This window comes from Neophocaena asiaeorientalis, unplaced genomic scaffold, assembly GCF_003031525.2.
Source record: "Neophocaena asiaeorientalis asiaeorientalis breed wild unplaced genomic scaffold, Neophocaena_asiaeorientalis_V1.1 scaffold497, whole genome shotgun sequence".
NCBI lineage: Eukaryota > Metazoa > Chordata > Mammalia > Artiodactyla > Phocoenidae > Neophocaena > Neophocaena asiaeorientalis.
Window position 1 is genome coordinate 1232858 of NW_020174568.1, and position 22012 is coordinate 1254869.

The 22012-nt window shown below is 50.0% G+C and overlaps 2 protein-coding genes across 3 annotated transcripts in view; one reads left to right on the forward strand and one right to left on the reverse strand.

The window, feature by feature from the left end:
- CCDC138 (coiled-coil domain containing 138) overlaps positions 1–15582 on the forward strand; it is a 45993-nt gene extending 30411 nt beyond the window's left edge. Inside the window, 3 exon segments of the mRNA XM_024757970.1 lie at positions 5298–5474; positions 13301–13439; positions 15112–15582. Of these exon segments, the coding sequence (XP_024613738.1) occupies positions 5298–5474; positions 13301–13439; positions 15112–15277 (482 nt within the window). The 3' untranslated portion in view covers positions 15278–15582.
- A 2026-nt stretch (positions 15583–17608) lies between these two features.
- The window catches only part of EDAR (ectodysplasin A receptor), a 15692-nt gene continuing 11288 nt past the window's right edge, over positions 17609–22012 (reverse strand). For both annotated transcript variants that reach the window (XM_024757981.1, XM_024757982.1), the window contains 4 exons: positions 21845–22012; positions 21336–21495; positions 20472–20532; positions 17609–18847 (listed from right to left, as the gene is read on the reverse strand). The exon at positions 21845–22012 is cut by the window's right edge. In XM_024757981.1, coding sequence (XP_024613749.1) covers positions 18525–18847; positions 20472–20532; positions 21336–21495; positions 21845–22012 — 712 coding nt within the window. In that variant the 3' untranslated portion in view covers positions 17609–18524. The remainder of the gene's footprint in view (positions 18848–20471; positions 20533–21335; positions 21496–21844) is intronic.

A 22012-nucleotide genomic window follows, 5' to 3' on the forward strand; every position in this document is an offset into this window, starting at 1 on the left:
TAATCCCCAGGGAGGTGGTGTCAGGAGATGGGCCTTTGGGAGGCGCTCAGGTCGTGAGGGTGGTGCCCAGATGAACAAGATCCCACAGAGCTCCCTCGGGCCTCCACCACGCGAGGACACAGCAAGAAGACCGTGAAGGGGGAGGAGGGCCCTCGCCAGACGCCAAACCGGCAGCACCTCGACCCCAGACTCCCAGAGCTGCGAGCAGGACCTTCTGTCCTTTCCCAGCCGTCCAGTCTCTGGCATTGTGTTACAGCAGCCCGAGTGGCCTAAGGCCTAATCTGGGTTTCAGAAAACGGGCTCCAGAGGAAATTCACAAAAGTCCGTTGATTTTGACTACTGTCGTGACTAGAGCGTAACTACCGTGACCATCACTAACAAGCAGCTGTAATGTGTGAAAAAAAGAGATCTTGTTCATGTAAGCAAAACAAAATAATGTAAAAAATGTGGATATTAATCTAACATGGGATCTGTAAAACCTCATCTGTTGTGAAATATAACAGGACGTAAGTAAAGATTTGGTAAATAACGGGTGAATGAACAGGTTGATAAAGATTATCGCCGAAGTTAAAGGGCAGCAAGAAAGGACTTTCGTTCTTCTTACCCGGGAAGACCAAGAGTATTATTAGAATCTATAAGACACCCCAGGTGGCTGCATCTAATGGTACCAATTAAAATTCCAGTATGGTTTGTGTAAGTTGAGAGAGTAGTAGAAAAGTTTATTTGGAAAAATATTTGCAGTGAGTGTGCTAATTTAAAGGAAACAAGTGAGATAGCAGCCCTGGGGCGGAGGCTTTGCCTTCGCAGATGGTAAAACAACTGTGATGTGTAATAATAAAAATGAGTAATATTGATATAAAACATTATAATAGGAAAATAGTCCAGAATTGACACACAACTGGCACTTCATGCGGACTTACTGAATTAATGAATTTGATTGCTTCCTGGTCCAAGTCAGTTTTTTAAGAACATAGAATCATAAGCCAGTCCCTGTGGAGCTGGTCCCCTGGTCCCCTGTCAGCCTTCACTTGTCAGGTGCCCCAGAGAGGTCCTGAGGGCAGGAGGGGGGCCGTTGGGTCTCAGCCAGAAAGCCGAGGAAGAGCCAGGAGAGCAGGAGGGCATCTAGGAAGCGCCCTTAGGGGCGGGGGTGCAAGTGTGGGGAAAGGGGATTGAGGCACACGCTGTCTTGCCACACACTGCAGCAAGTTCCGGGAGAAGTATAAAAGTAAACGTAAGAAAAGCTCTTAAATTAAACAGTAGACTTGGTGAGAGGACATTTCCTGCTTATAAAATAGAAGCGTCTGTTACAAGATCGGTAAATTTAGTAGAAACAATGGAGAATAGATGGGTTGGAGGATACACATAATATTAAATGCTTAATAACCCAAAAATATGTGGGTCTGTAAGGTGATTCCCTGTTCCATTGACTGGACAGTGCGGGTAGATTGTTCCTGAGAATCGACGCAGGTAGTGATCCTTGGTGTGGATTTGACAGTCATGTCAAGCCCTTTGTATGTTGTCTGAACATGGTTTATCCCCATTTGAGTGGTTATTAGGTCACAGAGCCTAGACCTTTGTGCCAGGGCCACACAGCAGTGTTTGACAGCGTGGTTCAGCTCAGCTCTGTTTCTAAAGCCCACCTCTTGACCCTCCAGTGTGACTCCCCGAGACCATCAAAGAGGTAGTAATAGCAAACACCTACACAGTGCCTGCTGTCCTGGGCTAAGCGCTGCATACTGGCTGCTCTGACCCTTCCAGCAGGGTGGCGAGGGGTCAGCATTCTCTCACCTCCGTCCTGCAGGTGATACATGGAGGCTAGGCCTGCGCCCTCCATCACTGCTGTGCGGCTCTCTGACATTCACTGTGAGCTGCGACCCCAGACCCGTCACACAAAGCTAAGTGATCGGGGGATGTGCCACCGGAGGGGACATGTACAGCTTTGATTGCACTGTAGTTTATGATCACTTTTGAAGTGCATTCTGGTTTCAGGAGCCACCAAGATGTATCCTAACGTTTAATAAGACTTATTGTAAGGAAACAGTTCAAGAGGGAAGGAAGTCCCAGGTTGCTGGTGTGCTGTCTGCGCTGGTGGAGAAAGTGGGTGGGTCCTCGTGCTGTTGCCGGTCTTTTTCTAGCCACACTCGGTGGTTTCAGGGTTCCTCCCCACAGGAACCTGAGGAGGGATGTGGGCTTGTCATTTTTACAGAAGAACAAACTGTAAGGGAGCCAGATCTTTCTCGAGGACAGAGAGATGTCATGCGTCATCAACAATGATACTGCATAGGTGTGGGAATCAGCATGAAACATTTTAATACACTCTCTGTGCATGCACACTTGATCTTTACACTTGATCCATGTAAAGATACGAGGATTAGAAGTGATAAGAATCTTACCTGATGGGATTACCTGTCTAAGGGACAGCCTTCTCCTGTTTGACTTAATGTGTGCGTCAGGGCTTGTTCTGTAGTCCTGCCCTACCCGCTCTCGGCCCTCGACCTACACGGGTTTGTGTGTTTGTGATTATGCTGTCACCCTCAGGCTTAGAGGGGTGCGGGGTGTGACTGCCGTGCTCAGGGGCAGAAAGGCTTGGCCTGGGGAGGCGGCAGCGTGGCCGGCAGGTGAGAGCTCAGCTCTGCAGCCACAGGCTCAGCCCCGTCAGTGGTGTGCAGCGTGGGCCCCTCCCTTTTCTGTGTTTGCACCGCGGCGTTCTGGCGTCCAGCAGGCCCCTAGGCAGTACGCTAACCACTCTCCTTGTGGCCGTCATTACTGTTTGCTGTTATTAAACCGCTCAGGGTTGGTTTCCCCTGAGACAGAATCGATCTGTTGGATGCCGTTGGGTTTCTGTCGCTGCTCAAATGGACCACGTAAACACGTGGTTCTTTGGGCTCAGCTCCGCTGGGAGGCTGGGCTGGGCTGGGCTCCTCCCCCATGCGGCCCCTCGCCTGCACCTGTCTACACCGCACCAGGGGCTGCTGGGCTGGAGGTCTCTGCCGCCTTCTGCGGTCACAGTCCCAGGTGGGCCCGGCCGCTGAGGCGGAGTCACTGCCGAGACTCGATCCGATCCTCGAGCCGGCCGTCGCCCACCGATGGCCTCTGATCAGGACTAAAAGGTGGTCTTGTTGAACGTTGGGACGTTTCTTAAACACTCAGTAGTACAGCATGTGTATAGAAAGAAACCAGGTTTCGCACAGTTGGTAACTAAACTTTTTTAGAATACTCTTTTAGAGGTTAAATTGGTTTTTAGGAAATCTTCATTATTAGGGAAATTAAAGTAAGGAGGTAACTTTTAATTTCCCCTCGAAAGATTAGACCACTTTAAAAAGATAACCAGGGCTTCCCTGGTGGCGCAGTGATTGGGAGTCCGCCTGCCGATGCAGGGGACACGGGTCCGTGCCCCGGTCCGGGAGGATCCCACATGCCGCGGAGCGGCTGGGCCCGTGAGCCATGGACGCTGAGCCTGCGCGTCCGGAGCCTGTGCTCCGCAACGGGAGAGGCCACAGCAGTGAGAGGCCTGCGTACCGCAAAAAATAAAAAACAAAAATAAAATAACCAAGTACCATCTTTGTATCCCCTCCAAATTACTAAAGGACTACTTTTTAAGCTTGCAAACCTGCTGGATCGTGCAGCCTTCGGCCTGTTTAATCTGAGGCAATGCCGAGTGAGAAGGGAGAGGACTTGGTGTCAGATGCAGCAGGGCAGCACCCATGGTGGTGCTTGTACCCGGGAGCGGCCGTCAGCGCTCTCCTGCCTCAGCAAGGCAGCTCCGGAGAGCAGCTGCAGCTTTGCCGACCTCGATACACGGTCGCTTTGCAGTGCTCTGCGAAGCTCAGAAGTTACGTGCAGCGGTGTGCCTTGGGCTGGATGCTACCAGAGGTAAAGATGAAGTGCGTTATAAATTGACGCAGAGGCACAGATCTTAAGTTCCAAACATTCTTTCACATGTGTTTTAATTTCACACAGGTTATTCCCAGCGTCTCATTCTTTTCTTAATAAATTTATTTATTTATTTATTTATTTTTGGCTGTGTTGGGTCTTCGTTGCTGCGCGCAGGCTTTCTCTAGTTGCGGTGAGCGGGGGCCACTTGCGTTGCGGTGCGGTGGCTTCTCTTGTCGTGGAGCACAGGCTCCAGGCGCGTGGGCTGCAGTAGTTGTGGCACACGGGCTCTAGGGCGCAGGCTCCGTAGTTGTGGCGCACAGGCTTAGCTGCTCCGCGGCATATGGGATCTTCCCGGACCAGGGCTCGAACCCGTGTCCCCTGCATTGGCAGGCGGATTTTTAACCACTGCGCCATCAGGGAAGTCCCAGCAGCTTCTCATTCTTAGTAATTAGGGCTCTAATTATTTCTTTGGTTTACGTAGCATGGACAGCAAAGAAGAGACAAAACCTGAGGCCAGAGGACAGGAATTTAGTGGTGATCCTGTCATATTTTCAGTGTGTTTCAGAACACTTCTGAGCCTTCTTTAAACAGAACTTTCAGCAGAAAAATTAACTCACTAGGGCGTGAACAGCATGAACAGTTTCTGTTGCTTCGAATAGTGTGTTGAAAGAGTTTTAGAGAACCGGAATGTTCTTGCACATTTGAAAGCACGGTGTAAACTGTTGTAGCCATTGAAGTATCTTAACTCATCTGCGTTGATCCCGGTCACATCAGTGCTTCCCAGTCACCCGTGGGACATCTTGGAGAACGTTCCAGGGCTCCTGACCGCAGGTGCCGTCCCTGCGTCGGCTGTGGTCGGATCTCCAGCCATTCGTCACGGTGGAGGCATCGCAGGAGACTCCAGGCGGGTCAGTCTCCTGAGGCTCTTTGAGGGCCTCCTGTTTGGTCTGGATCAGAGGGCAGAAACCCTGGTTTAAAACCCATTGAGCACGTTTGTATGAACTTGCATTTTGAAACAGGAGACCGTGTGGCAGCAGTAGCAAGAAAATGTAATCTCAGAGCCTTGTCAAGATGACGGCACCAATGCTGTTGAGGTCTGTGGAAGCATGTGGTAAGTTACAGTCAGATATGGAGACTAGCATTCCTCGTGGTGTTTACTAGTAAGCATCCATTGTCTTCTTTCTTGATGTAAAGAAGGAACGGTGTTTATTGTGACTTAAGCGTTACAGTAGGGAAATTCTGAATGACTTTTGCCCTGTCATAATGTAATGTCCCTCCCCGTTGGCCTTCAGCCTGTCGCCTCTGGTCGTTCAGTTTTTCCTTTCCTCTTGGATCCATGGAAGTGGCGGTGTTCCCTTCCTGCCGTCTGCGTCTGTCACCAGCCGGACCACTGACGCAGCCGCTGTGTGACGCCCTTTCAGCCGACTCCCTGGCGCGGGCGTTGGACTCTCTGTGTCTGGACTTGAAGGCGGATGAAGGGAAGAGCCTGTTCTTGGAGTACCCGGCTGTCCCGGTGGTGCTGAGCCACCTGAGGGTTCCCAGCAAAGGGCTCCTGTCCTGCGTCGTCAACAGCCTGCCGCAGACGACGGTGGAATCCAGTGAGTGTCGCATCTCTTCTGACAGTGTGACTCTGCGGGTCAGGCCCTGGTGCCTCTTATACCCCAAATGCTGTGTGGTAGCGTCTTCAGTCCCACCCCTGACCCTTTGTCCACATTTCCACGAACTCGGTGCAGTTTCCAGGGGGCCCCGGTTGTGTGGATTCGTTCTGCGGCGTCACTCCCGTCCTCGAGCCTCTCTCTGCGCTCTGTGTCCCGTGTTGTCCCTGAGGCTGGGAGGGAGCGCGGCCCTCAGACACGTCCTCACCTGCAGGGGGGGTGGGGACCCGGTTTCCTCCGGCGGTCGTGCTGGGGTAACGCGCTCTTCTGACTTGCGGGCGGTGGCCCCTCACCCAGCCCGGATACGGGCGGGGTTGCCGAGCCCGGGTGCTCTGGTTCGCTTTGGCTGCCTTGTTGTTTGGACCCCAGGTGAGCTCTCGACTTGTGAGAAGCAGCCATTTAGCTTCGGTCATTCCTTTTCACGTGGAGCTGCTCCTTTTCCCTGTGTTGCATTTCTGATTATGCCTTTCAGGAAGCGGAGCCCACAGACGGGAGCTCAGCCTGGGAGTGAGTGCGCGAGGCCGGATGCCCAGTGGCCGGCCTCGGGCAGGGGGTTTGTAGGCAAGACACAGAAGCAAAGCGAAGCACCTGTGTATTTGTGTCTAATATAATGTTTGCCTTACTTGGCTCTTAGGATCGTTGTTCTTGAGTTCGGTTTCTCAGATTCTGGTTGGGTTCTGCTCTGTCTGGTGGGCTGTGACCTGGGGAGACTGGAGCCACCTAGTCTGGTGGCCGCCTTGTTTACTGACTGTCGTGACAGTATTTGGGGAAAGTGTACTGGGTTCCCGGCACTGGGTGGCAAGTTCAAGACGACTGGTCCTTGGTGCGGAGGTGGAGATGGAGAAGCGGTAGGAGCTCCGTCCGTCCTGGGCCCCTGCGGCCGCAGGGTCCCTTCTCTGCCCAGCCCCGCTGCTCCCCAGGCGTGAGGGCTGCCCTTAGCTGTGCAGGCAGAGTTCTCTGAAAGCTGCTGTGACGCATTTCCTTGAGTGTAAATTGAGGTCTGTGCGTTGACTTACCCGAACATACGCATTGTGAGCACACTTATTTTTAGATTGAGGGCTTCTGATTATCTGTTTTGGGCGTGAATGTAAATCATACAATAACTGAGCAATGTGCTTTTAGAAGACTACTCGGTGGTTTCTTTTTTTCCTTCCTGTCGGTGGTAAAAGCTGTTACTTATCTGGGTTTAGCTGTGTAAGGACTTGAGTCTTACTTTATTTTAAAGAATACTTTCCTTTTCTTGTCAGACGTAGTTTGAATAGAACATTTAAGTTTGTGTTTGTATTGTTAGTTTATCCTCTCGTGTGCCCCTTGTCCAAGGTGACACACCTGAATGGCAACAATGTATTTGAGTACATTTTGCACACCTTGTTTTTTTCAAGTATAACTTACTTTTATTATAAAAGTAATAGAAATTTGGAAACTGGCAAAAAACCAAAAAGTCTTAGTATCCAAAAATATGTACATTTGCAAGCACACCCTGCTCTATTGTGCTTTGTCCAAGTACTTTTTTTTTTTTTAAACATACTGAAGGTTTGTGGCAACCCTGCCTGGAGCAAGCCGGTTGGCACCATTTTTCCCCCAGCATTTGCTCACTTCCTGTCTCTGTGTCACATTTTGGTAATTCTCACAGTGTTTCAAACTTTTTCATTATTATTATATTTGTTGTGGTGATCTGTGATCAGTGGTCTTTGATGTTACTCTTGTAATGGTTTGGGGGGGGGTCATGAACTGCACCCTTAGAAGATGGTGAACTTAATAATGTGTGTGTTCTGACTGCTCTGCTGGCCGCTGTTCCCTGACACACAACAGTATTGAAGTTAGGCCAGTTAATACCCTACAGTGGCTCAAAGTGTTCAAGTGAAAGGAAGACTCACACGTCTCTCACTTTAAATCAAAAGCTAGAAATGATGAAGCTTAGTGAGGAAGGCATGTCGGAAGCCAAGATAGGCCTAAAGGCAGGCTTCTGGCAACAAACACTTAGCCGAGCTGTGAGTGCAAAGGAAAAGCTCTTGAAGGAAATTAAAAGTGCTACTTCAGTGAACACAGGAATGATAAGAAAGCAAAATAGCCTTCTTGCTGATTGCAGAGTCTCGGTGTCTGGACAGAAGATGAAACCAGCCACAATGTTTCCTTAAGCCAAAGTCTAATCCAGAGCAAGGCCCTGACTCTTCAGTTCTTGAAGGCTGAGAGACGTGAGGAAGCTGCAGGAGAAAAGTCTGAAGCTGGCGAGGTCGGTTCATGAGGTTTCAGGAAAGCAGCTGCCTCCGTAACATAAAAGAGCGAGAGGAAGCAGCAAGTGCTGGTGTAGAAGCGGCAGCAAGTTATCCAGAAGATCCAGCTAAGAGAATTCATGAAGGTGATATGAAAAACTAGGGCTGAAAGCTTACCAATTTGAGGAAAGACATGGTTTTACAAATCTAAGAAGCTAACCAAATTCCAGAGCTCAGTGAAGTTCAGGATAAACCCAGAGAGACAGACCCACACGGAGACACGTGATGTTAAACTGTCAAAAGTCAAAGACAGAGACTCTTGAAGGCAGCAAGAGAAAGTGTGGTCTGCACACAATGGAATATTACTCAGCCTTAAAAAGGAAGGAAATGCTGGCACCTGCCACACCTTGGATGAGCCTTGAGGACATTGTGCTCAGTGCAATAAGCCAGATACAGAAGGATAAATCCTGTATGATTCCACTCATGTGAGAGCCCTAGAATCATCAGATGTATAGAGACAGTAAGTAGGATGGTGGGGGCAGAGGCTGGAGGGGTGGCTGGTGTTTCACGGGGACAGAGTCAGCTGGGGAAGATGAAGAGCTCGGGGGGGATGGGGTCGGGGGGATGTTTGCCCAGCGGCGTGAATGCACTTCACACTAACAAAGACTACACTTCTGTAAATGGTCAAAATGGTAAATTTTATGTTATGCATGTTTAACCACAATTTGAAAATTAAACATAAATGAACTTTTAGTACTCAAAAAAAAAAACCATTCGAGCAAGGCAGAACTGTAGAGAGCATTAAGTGTTTTTTCCCAAAAAATCCCCGGAAACCTTGTCATTTGGAAATACCCATCATCAGTGTTCAGTGGATGTAATTGCAGACACCGTCCTGTGCGTGTGTCCTTGGAGGAGGGGGGCGGGTGGGTGGGTGGCAGGTGGAGATGCTGTAACACAGGGGGCTCATTACACACGTTATTTAGTGAGACGTGCTTAATCTAACAGGAAAAATGAAGCAGAGTTGAGTCAAAAATGATCACAAGCTCCTTCTGTTAAGAAATAAGGTGAGGGCTTCCCTGGTGGCGCAGTGGTTGGGAGTCCGCCTGCCGATGCAGGGATTTACCTTTTTTATTGTAAACTATATACAACATAAAATCTCCCATTTTAAGTGTGCCCTGTTGGTTGCACCGCTCGGTTTAGGCAGTGCTGACACCCAGCCGTGGAAGGTGGGGCACTGGCACCACCGCTCTTTCCTTCTCCCCACCTCCACTTCCCGGCTGTTTAGTTTGTATCTTTCCTGTGACGGCGGAATCTGCACATTTGCTTCATGCTAGTGTCGTCTTCTTACTTTGCTTTATGTTAGTTTTACATTTAATCACATTCAGCGCTCAGGATTAGTCCTTTGACTGCAACCTCTGCATTTCTGTTCTTAATTCTCAATGATCTCTTTTTTTTTAAATTAATTTTATTAATTTTTGGCTGCATTGGGTCTTTGTTGTTGCACGCGGGCTTTCTCTAGTTGCGGCGAGCGAGGGCTACTCTTCGTTGCAGTGTGCGGGCTTCTCACTGCAGTGGCTTCTCTTGTTGCGGAGCATGGGCTCTAGGCGCACAGGCTTCAGTAGTTGTGGCTCGCGGGCTCTAGAGCACAGGCTCAGTAGTTGTGGCGCACGGGCTCAGTTTCTCCGCGGCATGTGGGATCTTCCCGGACCAGGGCTGGAACCCGTGTCCCCTGCACTGGCAGGCGGATTCTTAGCCACTGGGCCACCAGGGAAGTCCCTGAACGATCTCTTAATCTTGCTCCCTCGCCTGTGTGCACCCCCCAGTTTAGGAGGTGCTGTGGAGGCTGCTTCATGTTGCGTTGGAAGCGCTGCCAGGGCGCCTACACTCAAGGAGGTCCCGTCTGAGTGCTCATGCTGGGTCGCACGTGGTGCTTCGCGGCTGTCTCGAGAGGCCAGAGGGCAGCCTGGCCTTCCCAGCAGTGGTGCCCCGCTGCTCTCCTGGGTGGTTGATAGCTGCTTCCTCCCTCAAGCACACGGTGTAGCCCTTGGATGTTGCCTGGGTTGCTGTTCTGTGTCCACTTAGCATTTCACATATAACATAATATGTAATATTTTTCTTTTATTAACTTTATATTTTTAGGAACACCAGTTGTCCTCATGGATCTTTTTTGATGGTTTTCCATATCTTGGCTTCTTTCTGGTCCTTTCATTTTTGTTTTCATTCTCTGTGATGATCGGATTGTTATGACAGTAATCTAATTTTCAGCTCTGTCCTTTCGGTTTCTTGATGTTTTATTACTTCTTTAATGGTGTTTTGATTCTCTCTCTCTTAAATCCTGTTTATCATCTTTTCTTTCTTATCTTATTGACTAGCCTTGTTATTAGGTTAACTGAGACCTCAGAACTCTTATGGAAAACTGTTCTGTTTTTTGTGTTTTCTTTTAGGTTTGACTCTGCCTTGTGTGTGCTATATCCCTTTCTGATTGATTGGTTGATTGATTGGTTGATTGATTGCTATAACATGCTCACCGAGTTGACATGCTGTCTCTTTTTAAATCTATTTTATACATATTAGTGTATATATGTCAATCCCAATCTCCCAATTCATCCCCCCCCCCGCCCCCTGCTTGGTGTCCATACATTTGTTCTCTACATCTGTCTCTATTTCTGCCTTGCAAACCGGTTCATCTGTCTCTGATGACTCTGGTTCCCTGTCCTTGTGGACGGGGTGGGCCTTCCACACTCTGCCTACCATTCGTCCCAGTCCAGGTTTTCTCTCCCTTCCGTGCCACAGTTTGAAAGCCCTTTTTCCTAATGTATCCATTCTTTCCTGTAGCCGGTGGCTCTGGTGGTGACGTGCTCTTTGCCAGATTCTCAGGGCTGTGTTCTCACTTCTCAGATTCTGCTAAACTATCTCGTTTGGGTTCATTTAACCTAGTTAGTGGGAGGCGTGGGTGTCCTGTTCCCAGAGAGAAATTCTCTTGGCTTCAGCTGGTTCCCAGTACAGTTCGCTCTGGGACTTTGTTTTCAGTTGATTCCCTGTCAGAGGAGTGAAGAGGCGGCAGTGGCTCCCCTGCGGGTTTGCGGGGGTGGGGGGGTGGGGTTGGTGGGAATTCCAGAGGTTGTGTCCCCTCCCCTGTGTCTTGCGGAAGAGGGGCGTCGAGGTGGGCTCAGGCCCTGCTCTGGAACTTCGTGCTTCTGTCCTGGGCTGCCTGCCCTGCTGCCAGTTTTAAGGTCGTGACGAGGACTTCTGCCCTTCCTGTGTCTGTGTGTGGGTTTGGTTTTTGTAAATGAGGTTTTTTGTTTCATTTGTTTTACAATTTTTGATCCATATGACTAGGTGTTGGGGAGAGAAATTCTCTCAAGCACTTTTATCTTCCCATTTTAATCAGTGAAGACATCAGTGAAGTTTAGAAGAGGAGTCACCTGGCCTTTTGGGCCTTTGGTTCTTCTTTTCCTCTCTCGTACGGGCCACGTGTATTCAAATTGAAATTCTTCTAAGCTTAAAAAATATATAATTAAACACGGTAGTACTGAAGAGAATGCTGACTATAATGTTTCACCTTTATAGGTAAACCTAACCGAATGCATATATGAATCTTTGCGTTTCCTTTCTCTTGTTTGACGTCTGTCTCACAGGTCAGAAGAGAGATTGGAAGTCAGGCCAGTGAACCTCTTCTGCTTCTAAAAGACCTTTATAAGCTTTACTTTTAAAATACGCAGGTATATTAAACTCTTTGCATGGTCTTGGCCTTTTTCCATCACAGAGGTCATACAAAGAAGTTCACTTTTATTTGGAAGTGCTTACTTGTAAATATCTGTGTTTTATTCATGCCAGGACCTGATTTACACATAAAGTAAAGCAAAATAAAGGGAGATGCACTCCCTCACACTTCTGCAATTTACAAACAACTGTCATAACTTGCTTAGGTGTTCTGCGGGCTTTAAATGGAAAGCACTGATACTGTGGCCTGTAGCAGTGTTGAGAACCCCCGAGGTGGCTCCGGCAGTGACTGGGGGCTGTCCCTCTCCCCGGACCTCACTCGTCAGCCGTGCGGTGGTCAGCCTCCCGGATGAGAGTGACTTGCACCACGGGTCTCAGGATCTGAACCGAGGAAGGTGTACAATTGCTTAACGAAGCTGCTTGAACTCTGGGTGTATTTTTAATCTGTTTGCAGATTATGTCACCATACTCGTAACCTAAAGTTCATTCTTCAGAAAGAGTCTGTGTGTCTGAGATCGAAACACATGTAGACACTTGGTGGGCTCCCGTGGGGAGGTGTGCATTTCCCCTCCAGCTTCTCACCGCGGGGTCCCGTGCAAAGGGCACAACCTTGTTTCCATGCACCAGCTTTCACTTCCTGTTACCGAAACATTCCTCCGTTATTTTGGGGTTTGCCAGTTTCACTACTTAATAGTTTATTTTCCTCAGTACACCATCAAAATGCTGACATAGAGTCTTTCCGGCTGTGCTTATGTGCTCAAAAAGAACGATGAGCGCAGACTTCTCTTATTCTTACGTCCTTTAGTCGCTGATTTGTGCTTGAAATAAAGTGCTGTCTCCATTTTGGGAGCCCCTGAGTTTTACAGGGGAATTTAACTATTTTAAAGGCCACAGTTTAATGTTATTGTATGATTTTTGTTTCTGTCCAAGCTTCCCTAATTACAAATGTAAGTGATTTACACCTTGGAAAGCATTTTTACACACTGTTTTGTTCAGTGGAGCTTTCAGTTTTCACGGTTACAGACTTTACAGGGACTCTTTTTCATACACCTTTGTATATGTCTGTCAGAGTCAAAGGATATACACACTTAAGTCTTTTCATACGAGTCTGGCAAATTCCAGTTATTTCATTACATCAGTACTGGGCTGAATATTTTTACTGCTTTTGTTCTGTTGTGAGTTGCTTGCTTGCACCCTTTGCTCATTTCTGAAAATATTAGGTCCATCTTTTTCTTACTGATTTATAGAAGCTCTTTTTATAGTAAAATATCAATTCTTCTGGCAAATATATTACGAGGAGATTTCTGCCCCCAACTCCCGCCCCACCAAGTTTGGCATTTCCCTTTTGTTTTGTTTTTTAGAGTTCCGCCTTTTAATTTGTTCTCATTTCTTTTACATAGACATTTAAAGTTTTTTACCTTATAAAATTTTTCAATCTTTTCTTTTATGAATCTTTCCCACTTTTGCTTTTATGCTTTAAAAAGTTCTTTCCTATTCAGCGATTATGTAAGTTGTCATTAGCACGTAAATGAAATTCTTAAATTTAGGGTTTTTTAAAAATTACTACCCCAACAGAATTTCTTACCGCTAAGTATTTAAACAGCCTCCTCTTACGGACTTTCTTCTAGATTCCGCTTAATGGAAGTTTGACACCAGGGGAAACGGTCTTACCTTCGGTTTGCATCATTCAAGAGCCAGTAGTATTTTAATTCTTCAGATGATGGTACTTTTCCCCATGGTTTAGGAGGGGAAAGAATGAACACCCAATTCAGTGTTGGTGAGCCCCGTCCGCAGGCGCGCTGGCCCCTCGCCGCGGACCCGCCTGTCTCGCAGGGTTCCCGCAGCCCTTCCTGCAGGTGTGCGGCTGCTCCCTCTTCTTCCGAACCTGCTCGGTGCCGCTCCGGGGCCCGAAGCTCGACCTCCACGTCCTAGAGAAGCTCAGCAGCATCCTACAGAAACTGTCCAACATCAAGTAAGGATTTCGTGTTGCTAACATTTTTTGTTAGGACGTATCTTACTGTGATCATTTACATGTTTCCGAATCCTGTAGTGGCTCAACTGTGATGACTAACTCAAAGTTTCCAATAAGTGTGTGGAATATTAACACTGATCCAAGACCGCACGCTTAGGGACAGAGTGAACCCTCGAACAGCTTCCTGCACACTGGTATTCTGTGATGGAACCAGTGAAAATAAGGGAGAGAATAAAACACTATTTTGTAGATCCTTCTTATTGACTGCAGTGCGTTTAGGGAAGAGAATGAATCGGGCAGAAAAGATCTTAAATGATGCTGGTAACGAACTCTTATGGGTATGCTCCTGCCACTGGTTTGGTTTTATTGCAAGAATTGAGGGCTTTCTTTTCATATTTCTTCTTTCCCCAATGCACACGTCGGTAAAACCAGTTTATAAATTATAAAAAAAGGACATAGGCTTTAAGCCGTGTTCTCCTGGAGTCTTGTATATGCCAGTGTTTCCCCTGAGGCACCTCTGAGCACCTTCTGTCCGTTGCGTTTTGGTGACAGTACAGCGCTGGGCTGGTTCAGCTCCCCTGCCCGCCCCGCCCCCGTCCCCTCGCCTGTGACTTCCATGGCAGCGGACCTGGGTGTCTCGCCACGCCTCAGCACGCAGGGATGGTGAATACAACGCATCCTGAAATTCCTCGTGGTTGTGTGACCGCAGGTCCGTCTCTGCTGTTTGGTGTCGCACACCGTACCGCACTGTAGGGAATTACTGTCAAATTGTAACCTCGTACGCAACTCACCAACTTATGAGTTTAGCGCTGGTATCAGCTGAACTTGTCAGTTCACTGTCTTCCTTTGCCTGCAGGCCGACTGCCTGTGATGTCTTGATTTGTAATCAGTAAATTCTCGAGGCCTGTTGCCGCTTACCCTCTGTGGTGGCACAAGGCTGCAGTGGCGTCACTTAGGTTTAATTCCTTCTCAGCTCTTAATCCCTGGGCTTTGTTGAAGCAGTGCCCAGTGCAGCTGTGTCCTTGGGCCAGAGTGCTTTACGGCTGGCAATGTGTTTTGTAGTCCGTGTTCATTTCAGACGTAGATGAAGAACCAGAACGAAGCTTGCATGAGGAGTTGGGAGAATTTGACGCCCAAGCAAGTCTCAGGGTAAATCTGTAAACCCTTCTGTATCGGGTGGCGGTCACGTGGGTTACTGGAGAGGCAAACAGATAGATGTACACAAGGAAATGGGAAATATGCTACCAGGTGTCATTCTCACTGATCGAAAGTGAAGTTACTGAGTGGTTACTATACAGAGGATGGTTGCAAAGGTATTTTGGAGCCAAGTCAAGAGGCCAGGTAATACTCTGCTGCATTAGAAAGCCCAGCTTACTTAGAATAAGGTGGTCAAGTATTTCACTCTCTCCGGCTGTGAGGGAAAAGTCCGCTCCGGTAGTGAATAGGGTGCATGTTTCAGGATGATAAGATATTCTCTTTTCTCCTTGAATACTTTTCCACTTTAGGCCTATTTCACACAAGCTATGTTGTTTGTCTTGGCATGTTCATCCTTTAGTTACCATTTCCTCCATTATTCTTAAAAACAGGTGCCATGTCCCCACACGCACACGTACCGTATCGCTCACTGTTCCCAAGTGTGTGTAATTAAACTAATGTGCACGTCCTCTTACAGGGGTAATAAGAAGCTCTTTGAACTCTTTACAGTTCACCTGATGCTTCAGGAAATACAAAGGACGACACATCCAGAGCATGCATTTCTCTGTATTAACCTGAATTCAACTCTGTTCGATTTGGGTTTAACAAAATGCAACTCCCTGGCCGCCAGTACAAACCCTTAGGCTGGCTCATTATTATTTGTAGGTATTACCTACGTGTTGCTACTTGTAAGATTGTAAAAATCACCAAAGTAACGACCAAGTGAAGTTACGAGTAGCATCATTTATCATGAAAAAGGGAAAAATTTTTTTAACCTTTAAAATGGAACCTGTAGAAGCTGTGGAATGTGGATTTTTTCCATTCAGCTAAGGTGGTACTAATGGACACGATGGAATTTTCAGGGTTAATGAACCTGGAGTTACGTTTTGTAAAAATGTTTTAGGAAAATTCTTTGGAATAAATTGGCGTTCGTGTGGGAACAAGGTTAGAGCGTGTCATCGTTCTGTTTTCTTAATATGTTAAAAAAGTCCCCCTTCTAGAAGCGTATGTACACACACTTCAGCTGCCATAGTTCCCACACCCAGAGAGCTCTCTTGCCATCAAAGGTGAGTGACGTAGCCAGAGGTCTGGGTAGAGCTCGGGACGTAGGACAGAAAACTGATACACAGAAGAAATCATCCTGAAGACTCACAGAGATTATCCTCTATCAGCATTTAATCTCATTTTCAGGATCTGGAAGAAAGTCTCAGGAAACTTGGGCCCCTTCAAAAGAATGTAAGAAGACTGTGCTGTTTGTGAAGCAGAAACAGAAATCCATAAAGAGCTGGCTAATGTGATGGTGAGGCTTACAGGCACTTAAAAATGCAGAAGCGACAGTGAACGCGAGAAACGAACCCATCACCAGTGCTTGAGGAGGCGGAGCCAGTGCTGGGGGGCAGGGGAGGTCCCGGGAGAGGGCAGCGGGCGCACGGCGGCGGGGCTGGCGCTTCCTTCCGAAGGGGCCACGGGGCACAGGCCGAGCAGAAGCCGAGCTGAGAGCCGGAGTCGAGTGGGAACTGAAGGCCCGTGAGCGCACGCCAGGCGTGATGGACCGCTACCTGCAGGAGGAAAAAAGCAAGCCAGCTCCTGCGGTGCCAGAGGTCAATCGGGAGGACTCACACCTAGTGAACATGCCTGGCGTCGGTGTTTTCAGATTTGTAGGTGTTCAGAAGTTATCCACTTACGTACCATTCCTGAGAAAAGAAACTGCACAGATTACTGTAACCAACTTAAAATTGAGTTTATTAACTCAACCTCGTACCGAAAGACTGTAGTGGGCTCTGGAACCACTGAAACGTAAATAGGTTTAAAGATTTGTTGTAATTTGTGTATAAAATGGAGTGAAATGTTAAATTCCTCAAAAGGGTAAATAATGGGGAAAGCAATAGTTGAGAGTGTTTGGATGAGACTCTATTAATCGATGTCAAAACCAGAATTAACGGGGGCCCTGGGATCTAGGTGGAGAGTGGGAGCTCTAGTAAAAAGCAGCAGCTTTCTGCATTTTCACCGTTCATCTCAGTATTGACTTCGACAGAAGAATGAAGGATAAAGAAGGCTTTTGGAAAATGTCAGAGTAACCACTATTAAAAGCAGAAGAGATTGCTTTTAACTGAAAACTAAAATATGTATACAGACATGGCAAAACACAGAAAGCCAGCAACATGTGAAGAATAAAAATATATATTTAGGATAAGTAAGGGAGATTTTTAAAATTACGAATAAATTCCGTACTGCCCTATGTTGATAAATTTGAAAATCTGGATGTAATGGACTGTTTTCTAGAAAAAGACAAACTTTCAGAATTGCCTCAAGAAATCTGCAATAGAAAATCATTAAAGTCTTATAGAAGCGTGAAAATTAATTTTTAAAATGACATTAATTCCAGATGTTTTGCAGGTGAATTGTTTTAACATTTCAAAGAGGAACTATTTAAAGCTATTTAAACTGGCCCAGAATGTAGGAAAAAACATTCATTTTATACAGATAGCATGAACCCAGTACCAAAAATTGTCAAAGAAAGTAAGAATAAGAGGTTCAAAAGTTTAAAAGAAATATGAACAAGTCAACACCAACCGTATGTTACAGGAACATTAATCCATGACCAACTAGGGTAGCATGCATTCCAGAAATACCAGGTTGGCTTTCTGGTAAAAAAAGAAATATATATATAGTTTCCTGTATTTGCTGAGCAAAGGTAGAAAGCCATACACTCAATAAATGCCTAAAAATACTATAATTCAACTTAGATTCCTGATAAAACTTACTACAGTATGTTTAAAGGGCCATGAAGTCAGCAAAGTTACCGTGAACCACTGGACACGTGCCTGTTAAAAGTCCTGTGACACACGGTGGATGCTCAGGAATGCTGACGTTAGGAAGGCCTGGCACCTCCTGCAGCTCCATTTCATTTTTGTTCACTTGAACTTTATCTTCCCTGATTCAGAATCACAGACTAACCTCTTATTTGCAGAACAGAAACTGAGGCCTGGGAGGGGACGAAAATGGCCCACGTTGGCGCGAGCAGACCAGGTCCCCAGACCCCGAGCCCAGGCGCTCCGTGGCTGCAGGCCTCACGTTCCGTGACGGGCTCGGAAGGCGCCACGAGGAAACCTGGGGTTACGTGGCTGGCCTCTCAGGAAGTCGTGATCTCCTTTTCCAGGCAGAGCCGACCACTTGTTTCTATCTGAAGCCAGTGGCCTGTGTCCCTGAGCACTGCTGCCCGCAGAGGGTGCCATCCGAGTGCGGATGAGAGCGAGAAGCAGTGCAGGGACCCCGGCCCCCAGGCTGGACTCACGCAGCGGCGAGGTCGGCTACAGCGGCCCTTGACCGGACGCCCTGCAGACCAGCGCGTGGGGCAGGTGGCAGGGGCTTCCGTGTGACCGGAAGGGCTGCAGGGAGACGGTGACCCAGGGCCACGTGGGTGACTGAGACCCACGCTGAGCCTGGAGCGGGAGGGCGTGGTGCGGGGCCTGCCTCTTGCCGCTTTCCCAGCCTTGGAGCTGTGTTCCTCGTGGCGACGCCCGCCCACCTGCTTCATCTCCCAGAGGAAGCGCTCCCCCGCTCGGGTTGTGTGCCGTCTTTCAGGTGAACGTCTGTCTCTCCCGGGCTGTGAGCTCCCCGCAGCCAGGGACCAGAGGCTTCACATCTGTCCTCCCGGCACTGCTGGTGCACACGGGTGGCGCCGTGTCCGCGGAGGAGGGAGTGGCGGGTGGGACGCACGGATGCGCACAGACTTCTCTGGGGCTGGTGAGGCCGGCGGGTTGGCATGTCCACGTGGATGTCTGTCTTTGGTTAGACCGGGAGACGGGCCTGTTTCCTCCCGTTTCTCGGACCAGCAAGGCGTCCCTGGTGCACAGGAGGCAGCCCAGCCACGGGGTCCGTGGGCCCCGCTCAGGACACGGGGGGCGGCGGGGCGGCGGGCGGCGGGATCCCCGCCCACTCCAGGATGTCTGCGCACAGGGACTCCACGGCGTCCAGCCGCTCGATCTGCACCAGCTTGGTGAGCAGCTCCGGGATGCTATAGCCGGCCGTGCTGATGCGGTCAAAGAGCTGCAGGCCGTCCGTCATGCCCCCGATCTCGTCCCGCTTGAGCCCGAAGCTCTCGGCCAGGTGGCGCCACGTCTTCACCACGGCCTTCTCCGAGTTGTACGTGGCGCTGAGCATCCGGCTGGTCTTCTCCAGGCAGTCGAACGGCAGCTCCGTGGGGCTGAGGCCTGCGCGACAAAGGGCCACAGTCAGAGATCGGCAGAAGCGCGGCACCTTTGAAAAGGCTTTCTAGACTTTTTTAAAACTGTAAAATAAAACACAAATGCAGAAAACCACACAGAATATATGCTTAAGGCAAACAACTCCCGGGACACTGCCAGCCACACGCGAAGCCCCTCCATTCCCCTGATCCAAGCAGCCCTCTAGGACACCCTCTAGGACATGGTGGGCCATCACCAACGCCTTTGATACGGGCCACTCTTAGGTGCCCCTGCCGGTATGAGGTCCCTTTATGGGGACCACGGTCACCTTCATGAAAGGTGCTCCAAGGACAGCCTGGCATGGGTGTCATCTGAGCCAAGTCACTGCCAAGTCAGTGGCCTAGCATTCCTCAGACCCCACTGTACGTCAGACTCGGTCAGAGGCACTTAAAAAAGAACGTGTTTCCACTTCTGGAAGATGGAGTAGACGTGCTCTTCCCTCTTCCTCCTGGTAGCACAGCTGAAGACCCGGGATACACCCACAAGCACAGGCAAAACGCCTGTCAAAAGCCTGCTCTCTCAGCAAGAAGAAAATACTCGGACAGTGACTGCCCTCTTACAGCCAGACACACAGAACAGCCCTGGTCCCACTCCCTCCAAGGCCAGCAAAGCTGAGTGGGAGCCTGGGCGTCCACCCCCAGGAGGCCGTAGCACCAGGTGTGTCGGCAGGGCCAGGTGGGGACAGGGGCTTGCTCCTCACCAGCTGGTAACAAGCCTCCCCGCCCCCGTGGGGTTGGTGGAGACCACTTGGAAGAGCAGATGCCCACCCGCACCCCCACGGGTGTCAGCGAAGGCCGAGTGGGAACCCGTGCATCCACGGCCACCTGGCGGTGACAAGGGGTGCCCCTCCCTCACCCAGGTGTGTCAGAGGAAGCCAGCTGCACAGAAGCTTCAAGTAAGACCCAGAGTCTCAGAATATCACATAAAACTGTTCAGGTTTCCATAGAAACGCACTCATCATGACCAAGAACCAGGAAGATCTCAAATGAGTGAAAAAAGACAATCAGTAAACGCCGACACTGAGATAGCAAGATGTTGGGGCATCGGACAAAGATTTGAGAGAGGCCGCGATAAAAGTGCTTCAACAAGTAATTACAAACATACTGACACTTGAAACAGGTAAGAAAAAACAGAAAGGCTAACAAAAGAAAGTATAAAGAACCAAACGGAGGCTTCCCTGGTGGCGCAGTGGTTGAGAGTCTGCCTGCCGATGTGGGGGACGTGGGTTCGTGCCCCAGTCTGGGAAGATCCCACATGCCGTGGAGCGGCTGGGCCCGTGAGCCATGGCCGCTGAGCCTGCGCGTCCGGAGCCTGTGCTCCGCAACGGGAGAGGCCACAGCAGTGAGAGGCCCGCATACCGCAAAAAAAAAAAAAGAACCAAATGGAAATGTTAGAACTGAAAGATGTAATAACCAAGACTAAAAGCTCAGTAGATATGGCAGAATAAAGAGGAAAGAATTAGTGAACTGGATAGCGGAATAGAAATTACCTACCTGAACAAGAGAGAGAAACTGAAGGACCCAAGAGCCAAACCCAGCCAGACGGCCAGAGAGGGTGCCCGGGAATAAGTGCCCCCTGGCCCTCCGCTTACCTTCCACAACGCCACACACGTTGGCATACACGTCCAGTATTTTCTTCCTTCGACTCTGAATCTACGAATAAAGGTGAGTATTAAGTTTCAGAAAGCGAGAAAACGGCAGCAAAGCACCTAATTCTCCACCTCAGTGTTGGCGGGCAGCCGCCTTCCCGATTTCCCATCAGAAACGCTGAACCGCGGCCTGGCAGGAACGGCTGTCAGATTCGCAGAAGGAAGCCTCTCCCCTGGGTCACCCAGCTCCGGCGCCCTCCTTGCTCACAGGGCCTTCTTGGGCTCCTCTGGACATTCAGACTCAAGGACGACCAGAGGCCACGTCTGGCCTCGGTCTGTATGGCAGGACCTGGGGGCCCCAGCCTGCAGGGGGGTTCCTGCAGGCACGGAGCCGCTTGGCGCTCTCCAGAGCGGGCGGCTCGGCGTGCACACGTGGCCCTTGGAGCCACCATCTCTTGGGACGACCCCACAGGCCCCCTCCAAGGGTCAATGAGCTGGGCAGCCAGGGCGCATCCTTGTCGGGAGTGACCCCGAGGCTGCACCTCGGCCCCCGCGGCGCCCGGCCGTTCTCTGGGCGGCAGGCGCGTGTGTGCACGTCCGCGTGTGTCTTGTCTGGGTGGGTATATTCCAGTATGTTTACAAAGGATGTGTTGTCCTGTGCTGTTCCAAGTCATTTAAACTTTCTCCTCTTGGTTTGTTATTTTCCCTTTTCTTCTATAAAGCTGCATAGTAAGGGAACTAACTTTTCTGTCCTTAATGCCTCCTTTTGAACCTGCCTCCTGGCGGGGCTCGTGGGAGGAACCCCCGGACTCAGCAGCGCCTGTTCAGTGGAAGGCGGTGTGTTTGGGGGCCGGGCGTGGGCCTCACCCCGGCCGCCTTGGTGGCGGTGGACGGCTTCTCCCTGGCCAGGTGGACCAGCGACAGCAGGCACAGCTCTGAGGGGCCCTGCCCTTCGGGGGCCAGCTCCTCGTCGCTGTCCAGGCTCCGGTTCAGCAGCTGCTCCTCCTCCGATGAGGCGTCGTTTTCACTACGGAGACAGGGTTAGGGTTAAAGGCGCCCGGGCTGGCTGGCCTCACCTGCTGCCCCAGCAGTGGGGACCGTGGGCGCCGGCAGCTGTCCCCGCTGTGCCGAGCGGCTCTGGGCACGGGCCTCGAGACGGACAGACACCGCTCTGGGTCCTCCCCACCTCCCGGCCGTCCACACCCGAGTCTCCACCGAGCAGACGGGGTACCGGGCCGGCGCCGCACCCCGCAGACGCCTGGAGTTACTGGAAACAAAGCTGAACACAGCCTGCGCCCGGGGACCCCCTCCGACGGGGGCGGGGCGGGGGGCTTCGGGACCCCCCACGGGGGGATGGGCTGCCGTGCCCGACTCACCTCTTGGCCGACTTCGCCGGAGCTGCCGTCAGCTTCTCGAATTCGTCCTGCTCGGAGAACATCACCACGCTGTCTGTGGGGACGGGAGCGAGTCGGGGAGGCGTCAGCGTCCGGCCTCCCCGGAGGGGCGCACGCGCCCGGCCCTCAGCCCACGCCCTCCCGGGAGAG